Here is a 15,161-nt window from a genome sequence, read left to right on the forward strand (position 1 = left end):
GCCCCTTACCCATTTAGCCCATCCCCCCTCCCACAACCCCTCCAGCAACCCTCTGTTTGTTCTCTATATTTAAGAGTCTCTTATGTTTTGTCCCCCTCCCTGTTTTTATATTATTTCTGCTTCCCTTGTCTTAGGTTCATCTGTTTTGTCTCTTAAAGTCCTAATATGAGTGAAGTCATATGATATTTGTCTTTCTCTGACTGACTAATTTCACTTAGCATAATACCCTCCAGTTCCATCCACGTAGTTGCAAATGTCAAGATTTCATTCTTTTTGATTGCCGAATGATACTCCATCGTATATATATACCACATCTTCTTTATCCATTCATCCATCGATGGACATTTGGGCTCTTTCCATACTTTGGTTATTGTTGATAGTGCTGCTATAAACATTGGGGTGCATGTGTCCCTTCAAAACAGCATCCCTGTGTTCCTTGGATAAATACCTAGTAGTGCAATTGCTGGGTTGTAGGGTAGTTCTATTTTTAGTTTTTTGAGGAACCTCAATACTGTTTTCCAGAGTGGCTGCACCAGCTTGTGTTCCCACCAGCAATGCAAAAGTGATCCTCTTTCTCCGCATCCTCGCCAACATCTGTTGTTGCCTGAGTTGTTAATGTTAGCTATCCTGACTTGTGTGAGGTGGTATCTCATTGCAGTTTTGGTTTGTATTTCCCTGATGATGAGTGATGTTGAGCATTTTTTCATGTGTCGGTTGGCCATCTGGATATCTTCTTTGGAGAAGTGTCTATTCATGTCTTTTGCCCATTTATTCACAGAATTATTTGTTTTTTGGGTGTTGAGTTTAATACGTTCTTTATAGATTTTGGATACTAACCCTTTATCTGATATGTCATTTGCAAATATCTTCTCCCATTCCATCGGTTGTCTTTTAGTTTTGCTGATTGTTTCCTTAGCTGTGCAGAAGCTTTTTATTTTGATGAGGTCCCAATAGTTCATTTTTGCTTTTGTTTCCCTTGCCTCTAGAGACATGTTGAGTAAGAAGTTGTTGCGGCCAAGATCAAGCAGGTTTTTGCCTGCTTTCTCTTCGAGGATTTTGATGGCTTCCTGTCTTACATTTAGGTCTTTCATCCAGTTTGAGTTTATTTTTGTGTATGGTGTAAGAAAGTGGTCCAGGTTCATTCTTCTGCATGTCGCTGTCCAGTTTTCCCAGCACCGCTTGCTGAAGAGACTGTCTTTATTCCATTGGATATTCCTTCCTGCTTTGTCAAAGATGAGTTGGCCATACGTTTGTGGGTCCATTTTGGGGTTCTCTATTCTGTTCCATTGATCTGAGTGTCTGTTTTTGTGCCAGTACCATACTGTCTTGAGGATTACAGCTTTGTGGTACAGCTTGAAGCCCGGGATTGTGATGGCTCCTGCTTTGGTTTTCTTTTTCTTTTTTTTTTTTTTTTTTTTTTTTTTAAATTTTTTTTTTTTCAACGTTTATTTATTTTTGGGACAGAGAGAGACAGAGCATGAACGGGGGAGGGGCAGAGAGAGAGGGAGACACAGAATGTGAAACAGGCTCCAGGCTCAGAGCCATCAGCCCAGAGCCCGATGCGGGGCTCGAACTCACGGACCGCGAGATCGTGACCTGGCTGAAGTCGGACGCTTAACCGACTGCGCCACCCAGGCGCCCCATTTGGTTTTCTTTTTCAAGATTGCTTTGGCTATTCGGGGTCTTTTCTGGTTCCATACAAATTTTAGGATTATTTGTTCTAACTCTGTGAAGAATGCTGTGTTATTTTGATAGGGATTGCATTGAATATGTAGATTGATTTGGGTAGTATCGACATTTTAACAATATTGTTCTTCCTATCCAGGAGCATGGAATCTTTTTGCATTTTTTTGTGTCCCTTTCAATTTCTTTCATAAGCTTTCTATAGTTTTTAGTGTATAGATTTTTCACCTCTTTGGTTAGATTTATTCCTAGGTATTTTATGGTTTTTGGTGCCACTGTAAATGGGATCGATTCCTTGATTTCTCTTTCTGTCGCTTCATTGTTGGTGTATAGGAATGCAACCGATTTCTGTGCATTGATTTTATATCCTGCAACTTTGCTGAGTTCATGAATCAGTTCTAGCAGTGTTTTGGTGGCATCTTTTGGGTTTTCCATATAGAGTATCATGTCATCTGCGAAGAGTGAAAATTTGACTTCCTCCTGGCCGATTTGGATGCCTTTTGTTCCTTTGTGTTGTGTGACTGCAGAGGTTAAGACTTCCAATACTATGTTGAATAACAGTGGTGAGAGTGGACATCCCTATCTTGTTCCCGACCTTAGGGGGAAAGCTCTCAGTTTTCCCCCATTGAGGATGATATTAGCGTTGGGTTGTTCATATATGGCTTTTATGATCTTGAGTTATGCTCCTTTTATCCCTACTTTCTTGAGGGTTTTTATCAAGAAAGGTTGCTGTATTTTGTCAAATGCTTTCTCTTCATCTGTTGAGAGGATCATATGGTTCTTGTCCTTTCTTTTATTGACGTGATGAATCACATTGATTGTTTTGTGTATATTGAACCAGCCCTGCATCCCAGGTATAAATCCCACTTGGTTGTGGTGAATAATTGTTTTACTGTATTGTTGGATCTGGTTGGCTAATATCTTGTTGAGGATTGTTGCATCCATGTTCATCGGGGAAATTGGTCTATAGTTCTCCTTTTTAGTGGGGTCTCTGTCTGGTTTTGGAATCCATGACCATTGTTCTCAAATAGCACCTTCCTTACTGAGTTTATGTTCTTTTAGCACTTATAACACTGTAACCACCTTGTTTGTTCATTTGATACATAGTCTGTCAACTGCTGGAACTTCATGAGCTCAGGAACTTTGTTTTGTTCACTGCTGTCAGAGTTTAGAGAAGTGCCTGGCATACAGTAGAACGTAATAACAATTTGTTGAATGAATGAAAAATAGATGACCTCTTCCACTTCCAATTTATGATCCACTAAGTATAACTATGATTAAGTAAAATAATTCATTTTTTAAAAAATCTTACATTGAGAAATGCAAAATTCCTGCAGTTAATTCCTACAAATGGGTAAAGTTTTAGTAGTTATGAGAAACTAACTGCTGTGGTCTGAATGTTTGTATCCCCCCCAGAATTCATATGTTGAAATCTTAACACCTAAGATGATGGTATTAGGATGGTATTAGCAGGTGCTGTCATAGCCAAGAGATGCCAGAGTTCCCTCTTCCTTCTGCCATTGAGGATACAAGGAAAAGTCTACAACCCTCAAGAGGGGGCTACCCAGTTTGTTGTACTGTGTTGTAGCAGCCTGAATGGACCAAGACTAATCCTTTGCATTTCTAATTTTTTTTTTCAACGTTTATTTATTTTTGGGACAGAGAGAGACAGAGCATGAACGGGGGAGGGGCAGAGAGAGAGGGAGACACAGAATCGGAAGCAGGCTCCAGGCTCTGAGCCATCAGCCCAGAACCTGACGCGGGGCTCGAACCCACAGACTGCGAGATCGTGACCTGGCTGAAGTCGGACGCTTAACCGACTGCGCCAACCAGGCGCCCCTTGCATTTCTAAATAAAGGTTGTAGTTCATCCTTTAACATATGATTGTTTACTTCTGTATGGGTAGCTGATACAGAAAATCAGAGAACCTGGAATCCTATTTCCCTTGTGAATCTTACTTATGTGTTGGTGTTCGAGAGAATTGTCTCTCTAGTTCTTACCTCAAGTAAATTTAAAAGTTGATGGGGCGCCTGGGTGGCTCAGTCGGTTAAGCGTCCGACTTCAGCTCAGGTCATGATCTCATGGCCCATGAGTTCAAGCCCCGCGTCGGGCTCTGGGCTGATGGCTCAGAGCCTGGAGCCTGCTTCCAATTCTGTGTCTCCTTCTCTCTCTGCCCCTCCCACGTTCATGCTCTGTCTCTCTCTGTCTCAAAAATAAATAAACGTTAAAAAAAAAAAAAGTTGTTTGACCATTCTAGATCTATGGCAAAGTTGTTTTTTTAAAAAAATTGTGTATAAATAGCAATAACTTCTTTTTCTGTCTATATCTTCTATCCTGAATCCTATACTTCCTGATTCTAAACCTATATATCCAATCCTGTAGCCATCTCTATCAAGATGTCTTATAGGGGCAGCTGTGTGGCTTAGTCGGTCAAGTGTCTGACTTTGGCTCAGCTCATGATCTCATGGTTCATGAGTTCAAGACCCACATCAGGCTCTCTGCTGTCAGCACAGAGCCTGCTTCAGATCCTTTGTCCTCCCCTCCCTCTGCCCACCCTCCCCCCTACCAATAACTAAACATTTAAAAAAAGATGTCTTACCTTGTAAAAGTTAGAACTCTTTTTGCTGCAACTAATTGATAATCTATATAAAACTAGATTATGCTAAAGGGAAAATTTTTTGGCTCTTTGTTCCTGGGAAGAGCAGGGATGGAACTGACCTCAAGATCCACTAGATCCAGAGGTTCAGATGTTAATGTGGATATTCTCTACCATCTCTCTCTCATCTCATCTTCTTCATCTGTTAGCTTTGTATTTTCTTTGTGTAAGGCTTCTAGGTTGTAAGAACAGTGACCACAAGCAGCTGAAAGCTTACATTGTCTACCTTTAATGAACTCAGAAGAAAGAACCTCTCTCCCAGTTTTACTGTGAAAAACAAGGCAGCGAAAAGGCTTTGATGTTGTAAGCCTGAAGCTTCACAAACCCCTCTGGGGTCACATTTGGTAGTTTTATTGGAAGACTACTATATCAGTTTAAATATTGGTTTGGCTGTTATAACAAAGATGAATAATGGTAACTTAAATAGATATTTATTTTTCTTTCACATAAAAGTCCAAGCTGGTAGATGGTCTGGGGGTAGATTGGTTATGTTTCTAAGGTGTTCAGACTCCTTCTTTCTTGAGATTCTGCCATTCCCTAGGATGTTACTCTTCTCTGTATGGTGATGGATCACTATTATTACATGTACTTTGTATCCTGCAAGCATGGAGAAAAAGAGTGAAAGGCATGCAACTACTTTTTAAGGGTACAACCTAGAAGTTGCACTACATTGGTTAGCAGATCATTGGCCAGAACTTGTCACATGGTCACACCTAGATGCTAGGAAGACTCGGAAATGTGATCTCTAGCAGGTGGCTATTGTTCTAGTTAAAATTGGTGGGGGAGAGTGGAGGAGAGCATACCTTATGTCATTAAAGGGAAGAAGTAAAAATAGATGTTAGGGTGTTGACCTCTTTTCACAGGTAATTTTGTTATTTTATTTATACCACAATCACATGGTTATACTTGATGATATAGAAGAAGACTAGTTCCTAAAAGTAAGAGGGTTAGAGGTGCTATTAATGGAAAACATTAGTGTCAGGGGGAGAGTTCATGGCAGACAAAAGTGACATCTATACCATATACCTACGAATCAACATATCTGATACTTAGCATCTTCCAAAACAGTATCTCTTATTTGTCCAAGTTCGTTTAATAACACTACCATCCAGCCAGCTATTCAAACAAACTGTGGGAAAATTACACACTCTTCTTGTTTCTTCAGTCTTACCCCATGATTATACTTCCTAAGTGGGACTCCAATCCCACCCTTTCACCTTCTCCCCACATTACTTCTTTACCTCAAGCCACCTTCATCTCACTCATGGGCTATTTTGACAGTCTCCTCTCCAGAGGAACACTATTATCAAGACTAATCTGATCATGTCACTCTCTTGCTTCAAACAGCAAAACAAAAACCTTCAGTTGCTTTCAATTGCCTGCATGATAAAGCCTGGCAGGTTATAAGATACTCCATGATCTGACCCCTAGTTTGCATCTCTGTTACTTTTCTAGTGTCTTTCTATTCTCAATCTCATTGGTGTCGTGCTGTTTAATCCTTCTGTATTGTTGCCAATTGCTGTATTTTCGCCAGGAAAATACCACTTTTTCTTCAAGGCTCATTCTGGGAAGCCTTCTCTGACCCTCTGCTTCTTCCACTAGAGTTTACCACTCTCTCTTTTTGCCACCTTTATAACTTATTCATTGCAGATATTTGTTTACTACACAGTCTCCATGATGAGACGGTAAATCCCTGAGGGAACTACGTCTTTCATCTACATTCCTAGTGTCTGACACAATGTAAATCTTTAAAAATATTTACTGAATGAAGAAATGCATTAATTGAAAAAAACCTATCTTTTGTGTATTGATTCTCTATTATTTACTACTATCCCTATCATAAAGGTATATAAAGTGTAAGGAAAAAAATTTTTTTCTGAGCTTGCTTCTTTAGATAGTAAGAGGAATTTCTATTCTAGTTTGGATATAAGTCTTTATAATATCAAACAAAATTTGAATTGGTTTTATTTCAGGTACAGTTAATTTTTTTCAATTTTTATTTTAGTCATCTCAGGCTGCTTTAATAAAGTACCATAGGCTAGGTGGCTTAAACAATAGATATTTATTTCTCACACTTCTGGCCAAGAAATCTAAGGACAGGGTGCCAGCAGATTTGATTTGTGGTGAAGGCCCTCTTTCTGGCTTATAGGAAACCACCTTTTCACTGTGTCTTTCCATGTCAGAGAGTGGATTCTGGCCCCCTTCCTCTTTTTAATAAGGGCACTAATCCCATCAAGGAGTGTTCCCATCCTCATGACCTCATCTAAACCTAGTTATTCGCAAGGGTCCCCAAATGCCATTATATTGGGGAATTGGGGCTTCAATATATGAACTTGGGAGAGAACATAAATATTCAGTCCAAAGTATCCCTGTTCCTTTTTTACTCTTGGTTCTAAAGAGTTCTAAGATCCTTCTCAGTATTAAATGAATTTTTATTTTTACTTTAAAGTTACTTTGAATTGAAGAAAAATAAAGTTACTTTGAATTAATGATATTCTCAAGGGTATATTTTTGAAATGGTCTGTGATATACTTTAGCATGTTTAAATGAAGGCTCAGATTCACTGAGTGGGGGAAATATTAAGTCCTAGGTAGTAATTGCATGTGGGAGGGGGTAAATAATGACAATCTATTGACTAGTACTATCATAAGTGAAGTTTTATTATATCAACCACAACATGTTATGAGAAAACAGCTATTTTCTAATTTTATTAAAAATAGGAACTTACTTTTGTTTGTTTTAAAAGCGGTGCGTGTTGATCATAGAAAATTTAGGAAATACATATAAAGAAGAAAATAAATCTAGAATCTCAAGGCCCAGAGACAACTCTAACTTTGTGTATGATCTTTGGGCAGTAACACACACATCATTCACCTATTTGTTTATTCCAAACATGTGTTATGTACAGTTTTTACCCCTGCCATTTAAATAAGCTTTCAAAACGTCATGTTTAATTGTTTCATAGTATTCTCTGAATGATTTATATGATTTGTTCTCTGTGTTGGACCTTTAGGTGACTTCCTATTCACTATAGTAAATACACGTACTCCTTAAATATTCTTCATTATAATAAATACTTTAAATTTCAGCTTTTTTCATGGTAGTTTCTTTACAAAAATTAGTAAAATCTGTTGGTCTTTAGGATTCTACCTTTGATGTTATGTTTAAACTTATAAAGAATATGTAACTACTTGCTTCTGTTTTATTTCTCTTACGGTTTTTTAACATTAAAATTTTCAATCTACCTGAAATTTATTATAGTGTATTATATGGGACTTGAGTCTAATTTTAGAGTATTTTCTTGGAGCCTGCAGTTTGTGTCAAGAACTTTGTCAGGAATAGAAGATCATACCATAGATCTATTTATGATAAATAATACCAAATTTCATGTAGTAGGTTTTATGGTAACTAAAAATTATCAATTATTGGATTGATTGAAATTAGTGAAATAACTGTATAATAACGTACCTCTAGCTTTATATATTTTTTCCCCTCAGTTTCACTTACCTAAGAAAATGTTCTAGACAAATGTTCTGTTTGGATAGATTCTTTGTTTCATAGCTATTAGGTTTGTTATGAGAGCATATCCAGTACATTGTTTCCTTATAAATGTTAAAAAAAAATAAACTACCTAAATTTTTACCAATTTGACAAATATATTTATTTTGTTTTTTCTAGAATCTGTGTTTGTGGCTATCCCCGACAACATGTAAGAAAATACAAAGGAATAAGTAGCAGGATACCAGTTTCTTCAGGGTTCATGGTACAAATGTTAACAGGAATTTATTTTGCTTTGTAAGTTCATTTCATATACAGAGTAAATCTTTGATCTCTCTGGAAAATCATAGTCTGTTGTGTTAGTGCTTTTGTTATTTTATAGTTATTATATTAGAATCTCATTGGATAAACAATCAGCATATTTTTGTGAAAGAATATGAATCAAGATCTTGATAATAGTTTTATTACTTAAAACATATCTCTTAATGTTCTGAAGAATTTGTAACCAACTAAAACACTTCATCTTTCTTTAACTCAAGGACAGAATGAAAATTAGCAACACCCACATATACTCACAGTTTTTTCATTACTCTTTTTTTTTTTTTTTGCTGTAATTTCCAAATAGCTTTTTTTTCCCAATGAAGATCTTTTTCCATTTCCAGAAATTTTAAATCTTGAAAAGCACTTAGAGCTTCTTTGATCATAAAGTTTATTATTAATTTACTATTAATTTCTAATATTGATGCTCAGTCTTACTTAGTAGTGCCTTAGATACTGGTATTTGTCTTTGAACCCTATCTTCTACTATATATATTTTACTATACTTTACATTATATCCATTCAGTACTTTAATTTGTCTTAGCAGATTATAAGCTTCTTGACTAAAGGCAGAATTTGTGATCTTTGGGCTAAATATGGCCTGGTGCCTGTTTCCTTATTATTAAAACACATTTACATCTGTTTGTTTACATATTGCCTATGGCTGCTTTTGAGCTACAGTGACAGAGTTGAGTAGTTGCAATAGAGATTGTATGGCCCACAAGCCTAAAATATTTATTATCTAGCCCTTTAAGAAAAAGTTTATCAACCCCTGCATTAGACCATTAATATTGTCCCACAGCTCGTGGATGCTCTGATCTATTTATTTTCTCTCTTTATTGCTTTGTGTTTCAGATTTAGTAATTCCTATTGACCTATCTTCACATTCATTGATTTTTTTCTTGATGATGTTGAGTCTATTAATGAGCCCACTGAAGGGGTTCTTCATTTCTGTTACTATTTTATTTCTAGTCTTTTCATTTGACTCTTTCTTATGGTTTCCATCTCTCTGCTTAAATCACCATCTGTTCACACATGTTTTCCGTGTAACTATTTATCATAGTTATTTTAATTTCCCTGATAACTACAGAATCTGAATCATCTTTGAATTTGGCTCTATTGTTCTTTGTCTCTTGACAGTGGGTTGTTTTCTTCTTGCTTTTTGTGTGCCTTGTAATATTTGATTCATTATCCTTTTGTTCATGGATAGAACAATAGTGACTGAGGTAAATATTGTTTATGTCTAGAAATGGGCATGCCTCTTTTCTTCTAGGCTTCTAGTGGAGTTATTATTGGCAGGAATGAGCTGAGGTTGGATTTTGTTGTTGCTATGGTTACCTTCATGGCACCACCTACCTCAGATTCCTCTCATGGTCCCTGGCAGTTTAGGATGTGAGCTGGATTGCTGGAGGGCTTTTCTCAATGTTCTTGCTCCATCCTCAGCTTTTAGCTTTTCCTTTGTGTCTGTCTGTACCTCACAGACGATCTTTCTTCATGTCTTGTTCCTCCTTCAGCAATAGAGTACTGTTGCTTGTTTCTAAATGTGTACTAGTCTAGGTGGGGGGTTTGGAGGAAGTGGTGTTCTCTGTTGCCTGGTCCAGCCTCAGTTATAAGCAGGCCCTGTGTCCCTCTATCTGGGATTCAGGAAAGGAGGGTAGCTCTTCAGTGGTCCTGTCCCTCCTCCAGTGGTAAGAGACCCTAGTGGTCTCAACATAGGACAATTTCCTGATCCTTTCCCACATGTAGTTTTTTCTTTTTCTTTCTCTCACTGCCACAGTCAATCTTCACCTCTGCCCTTGGGGTGAAAGGGTTTGATACTCTCTCCCCAGAGGCTTTAAAACTTTGCTTTCACTTGAGAAAAAGGTTGGCTGGGTCTTCATGCCTTTCTTGCTCAGGTGGCTACTCTTCTCCTCTAGGCCCGAACTACCAGAGCAACTTCCTCTGGTCCCTTGCCTTGCCCCCAGTTTTTCTTATGAGTGCCTAGAGGAGGTTTGTGGTAAAGAGCTTGTGAGTGGTTATGAGCTCCCCTTGTATCTGCTCCTAGAGATTCTATACTCTAGTGCTGGCCCATACTTGGCTTTTAGCAATTTGTTTAAAAAGTTTAGCTCAAGTCTTCTAACCTGCTTGCATTGTGGCCTATCTATCTTCAGAGGCATCTGTCTGCCCTTAGGTTTTAGGCTACTTGGCTGCCCTGTGACTTTAGCTCCTTGCTGGATTCATGGAAAGCTAGGATTTTCTAGATTATCTGACTTTATCTTGTTTTTAGGGTGGATAACAGTGCTGTTTCTACTTTTTAGGCCTCACTTGCACCCTTGATATAATTCATACTTCTTTATTTTTGTTGGCAGATGACCAAATCATTATTTCTGTGTCCATTGTTATCATGTATCTAATTTTTAGAGTTTGGCCATATCTTTGAAAATGAATATGCATAACATACACTCTTCCCCCCCCCCCCCAGTATCTATCTGATATTTGCAGTATATATCATATACAGTTCTAAATGACTGTCAAAATGCAAAGAAGTAATTACTTAAGATACTGCAAGCCACAGTAGTTGTAGATTCTCACTAAAATCTTTGGGAGTTACAGAGTAATTTGACCATAAAGTGTTCTGAACATTATTCTATGATATATAATTTATTATGCTCCGACTTGTTTTGAAAGTGTAAAATGCTTTGAGATTGCCTCTTTTTTTTTTTTTTTTTTTGATATCTGGCTATAAATAGACATGTTCTTTAGAGAAGAAATGTAGATCTATAAAATATTCTTTGCTATTAATAGCATTTTCAGATAAAATTGAAAGGAATTCAGAGATATAAAAATAAGTTTTCAAGGAGGGTGGCATGCTAAGCAGTGTGCTAATGTGATCTATTATTTTACTCAGCAAACATTTTCTCATTGTATTTTGTTCAAATATACAGAATCAATTAAAAATAATTAATACTTTCTTCATTTAATTTTATAGTTATAATGGAGAATGGGATCTAGCTCAAAAAGCATTGGATGATATTATATACAGAGCTCAGCTAGAATTATATCCAGAGCCATTGTTGGTAGGTGCCTCACTTGTTTATGTAAATTTTGTAATTTAAGATTTCTCATTTTAGAACTATAAATTGAGAAGTAGCCATTCATAGTGCATTAATGCCATTAAACTCAGTGATTCATGCTGTTATACTAGACAAATTTTATGCTTGAAAAGGTGTATATAATGGAATTTGAGAATTTCATTAAGCTAACTTCTGAGATATTTAATAGTCTTTTAAACTTACAAGAATGTTCTCCTTAACATGCTAGAGCTGCACTTATGAATTAGCATTAAGCATTTAGAGATATAATTTCAATATTTTGGAATTTTAAATTTCATCACTTACATATTATTTTTAACCACAGTTTCCAGGGTGCCTGGGTGGCTCAGTCAGTTAAGCATCCGACTTCGACTCAGGTCATGATCTCACGGTTTGTGGGTTTGAGCCCTGCGTTGGGCTCTGTGCTCATAGCTAAGAGCCTGGAGCCTGCTTCGGATTCTGTGTCTTCCTCTCTCTCTGTTCCTCCCTTGCTTGCACTCTGTCTCTTTCTCTTTCAAAAATAAATAAACATTAAAAAACAAAAAAACGATAGTTTCCTTCTGAGCTCTTACTCCTTATCCTAGAATACTTACATATCACTTTAGGAAATACATTGGAGAAAGTATGATTTTATAAAACCTGTTAAAATTTGGCATTTTATTTGATGTAAGGGTATAATACGTCTGTTAATACCAATCTGAAACTGTATTTTTTCCTTAGGTTGCTAATGCCATAAAGGCTTCATTGCCTCATGGTGCCATGAAGTCTAGTAAGGAGGGTACAAGGTGTATTCAAGTTGAAATCACACCAACTTCCTCTAGAATATCAAGAAATGCAGTAACCAGCATGTCAATAAGAGGTCATAGGTGGAAAAGACATGGTAAGAAATAAAAAAGTCTTCAAATTAGAGGATTGTTGATTCTATCACATTTTTGTCTGTATTTATAGGGCTATAACTTCTAACTTTAGTAAATAATATCATAGTGGCATGGATGAAAGCTGTTAGATCAACTCCTAAATCATTATCCACAAGTGATAAGCAGTAGGGAATATAGCTCCTTATGTTACATATATGAATGAAAATTTATTTAAACATTGTATTTGTTTTTAAATTTATTTCAATAGAGGAGGAGAGTAGGAAAATGCATGTTAAAATTATTCACACATGGGTTTCTGTTCAAAACTATTGGCAAATATTCCTAAATGTTTCTTATTTCTCAACTCTTTGGCAAGTAAACTTGCATATTGAAACAGAACAAGTAATAGGGACTTTGACATTTTCTTTTGTACTTCCTGGCAAAGAATGCCATTTTATTGATACAACTCTGGGCATTTCTATTTACTGGAAGTTAATTTTCTTACAAGATTTTTTGTTTTAATATTTCTCCTTGATTTCTTCATTTTACTACTTAAAAATTCTACTAGAAGTTTATTTTATTTACCGTGGCCTTCTTAATGCTTTCTCGCTTCTCTCCCTTTTCTCAAGATCTATTATTTTTAATTTAATTTCTTATTCTTTTGGTAACTCCCCTCCTACCTTCAAGTTACTGTAGTGGCAAGAATCAGTGTAAGATTACTATCACCTCTCTCAGAAGGTAATTATAGGACCAGAAGCAAAAAGCCACTTCTGTGCCCCAAGCAAACATATATATTACTGTTTTCTTTTTCCTGTAAACTGTGATGAAGATGGTAGCTCCTATATTTGGTTCCAGTTGTTTTTATGGTCTCTGCAGAGAAATGCAAAAGTGAGAAGAATATTATTCATGGTGAAATAGAAAGTTCGTAATAAGAACATTGTTCCTACTTAGGAAATCTAGGAGATAATATGTCAAAAGGGAATGGTGATGGAAAATTCCAGCTTACCCAATGATCATTTTCATTTTTTTAAAGTATTGTGACAGTTGTTGAAATTTCTTTAGAAAGGCATAAAAGAGGTGATAATGTTTGCCATTAACAAGGCAAATTTTGTTACAATTTAAACATACAGAGTCTAAACATACTTCAGTTTCTTCAGTGAAAATTATGCTACTGAATGGGACTAGATTACAGGTAAAAAGTTGTTTAATTAGTATGATGGCACCCTAGACTTCAGATTTCTGTTTTGGCATTAATAGGTGAAAATAGGCTTACAGGCAACGAACCAGATCATGTGGGTCACTGTGGCCATAATCGCTCCCAAACTACTATAGGAAATGCAAAGAATGAGTTTTAATTCTTTTTCCACATTCCCTTCTTGCTCGTTAAGTGACTGGGGAATTAGAAAATAGTATATAAGTTCTGCCATTAAAAATATGAAATATTGAAGTTCAATTGCATCTATGCATGTGTGTGTGAGAAAGAGGTATGTGTATATTTCCATGCATGCATTTAACAGAACAAGATGTGTACCCTGCAGTAAAATAAAAGCAATTTTCTAGAAATATTTTATAGGAATAAATTACCAAAATGAGAGAGAAGACTACCTGAATATGCTGTATCTATTTGATTCTTACTATCTTCCAGATTCCATTTGGCTACTGTTTGAGGAGTTGGTCCTGTGTCTTTTTTTTTTTTTTTTTTTTTTTTTTATATATGAAATTTATTGTCAAATTGGTTTCCATACAACACCCAGTGCTCATCCCAAAAGGTGCCCTCCTCAGTACCCATCACCCACCCTCTCCTCCCTCCCACCCCCATCAACCCTTAGTTTGTTCTCAGTTCTCAACAGTCTCTTATGCTTTGGCTCTCTCCCACTCTAACCTCTTTTTTTTTTTTTTTTTTTGTTCCCCTCCCCCATGGGTTTCTCTTAAGTTTCTCAGGATCCACATAAGAGTGAAACCATATGGTATCTGTCTTTCTCTGTATGGCTTATTTCACTTAGCATCACACTCTCCAGTTCCATCCACGTTGCTACAAAAGGCCATATTTCATTTTTTCTCATTGCCACGGTCCTGTGTCTTAATGCGATAGCCATGTTAAAATAATCTCTTTTATCAGCTACCCCTTATGCTCATTCAACCCTCAAAACTCTAACACTTGGATAACTCCCACTTATGTTGACAAAAACATCACAGATGAGGATTTAGAAGAGAATGAACTATTAAAAAAGCAAGTCAGGTTCACGGAGACATTATAGAATATGGCTTATCTTGTTTACCACTCTTCTGTAGTTGTGAATTCTCTTTTTCCAGTGACTAAAATACTCCTACTTTAAGATACTTATTTATCTCTACAGGTAGGTTGCATTCTCCCTTTTAAGGGTAGTCTTGGCTTCCCTTTCCAGAGCGCTGTTTTTCATTGTTAATCCCATCCTATTGAATTAAAAACTACTGTTTTCCATCTTTGTGATCCTGATTCCTACTTGAACACCTTATTGTTCTGGGCTTTCTAGCCCACTGGCTTCTTGTGGGGAAGATAGGTAACTGTGCTTTGGTTGTTAAATATATAGGCAATTCTTAAGTTATAAATGGATTTTTTTATATATTAATTATATAAATTTTAACAAAATTTACTTTTACATTAATTTTTGCGGAAACAATGTTAAAGGGTTTGTAGATTTCAGGGTGAACCACAAAAGGCTTTCATCCCATAATGTTTCTGAAGCATAGTGCTATAGGATGTAGGTTTAGTTTATGACTCTGTGAGAGCACATTTAGAGCTTCTTTATTTTATGAAACTGTTTCCTGTTCCACCTGTATCCTTACCACTCTCTTACCACACCAACCCTCGCAGGAGGAGGGATTTCATATCAGACCCCAAACTGTATCACACAGTAGGAACATGGAATATGCAACTCTAAAACAGTGATGATGAAGGCTGGGGATAGAGAAGGGACAAGACACATGAACTTAAGGCATATTTCTTTTTTTTTTTCCTTGTCTCTTTCTTTGTTATTGTTAGTGCCAGGAAAGAAGAAAGCAGTTGGCCCTTTTTTCTTTCCGTGGGTCTCTTCCCTT

At 36.6% G+C, this 15,161-nt stretch overlaps 1 protein-coding gene across 4 annotated transcripts in view; it reads left to right on the forward strand.

Moving 5' to 3' along the window:
* HYCC1 (hyccin PI4KA lipid kinase complex subunit 1) overlaps positions 1-15,161 on the forward strand; it is a 105,927-nt gene that overhangs the window by 73,303 nt on the left and 17,463 nt on the right. For all 4 annotated transcript variants that reach the window (XR_015246331.1, XM_025929683.2, XM_025929682.2 and 1 more), the window contains exons 8-10: positions 8,018-8,134; positions 11,124-11,211; positions 11,947-12,106. Coding sequence is in view for 3 of the 4 variants with exons in the window: in XM_025929683.2 (XP_025785468.1) it covers positions 8,018-8,134; positions 11,124-11,211; positions 11,947-12,106 (365 nt within the window). In the remaining variant the exon portion in view is untranslated. The remainder of the gene's footprint in view (positions 1-8,017; positions 8,135-11,123; positions 11,212-11,946; positions 12,107-15,161) is intronic.

The sequence above is a fragment of the Puma concolor genome, chromosome A2, assembly GCF_028749965.1.
Source record: "Puma concolor isolate L17-30 chromosome A2, mPumCon1.1.hap2, whole genome shotgun sequence".
Lineage (NCBI taxonomy): Eukaryota > Metazoa > Chordata > Mammalia > Carnivora > Felidae > Puma > Puma concolor.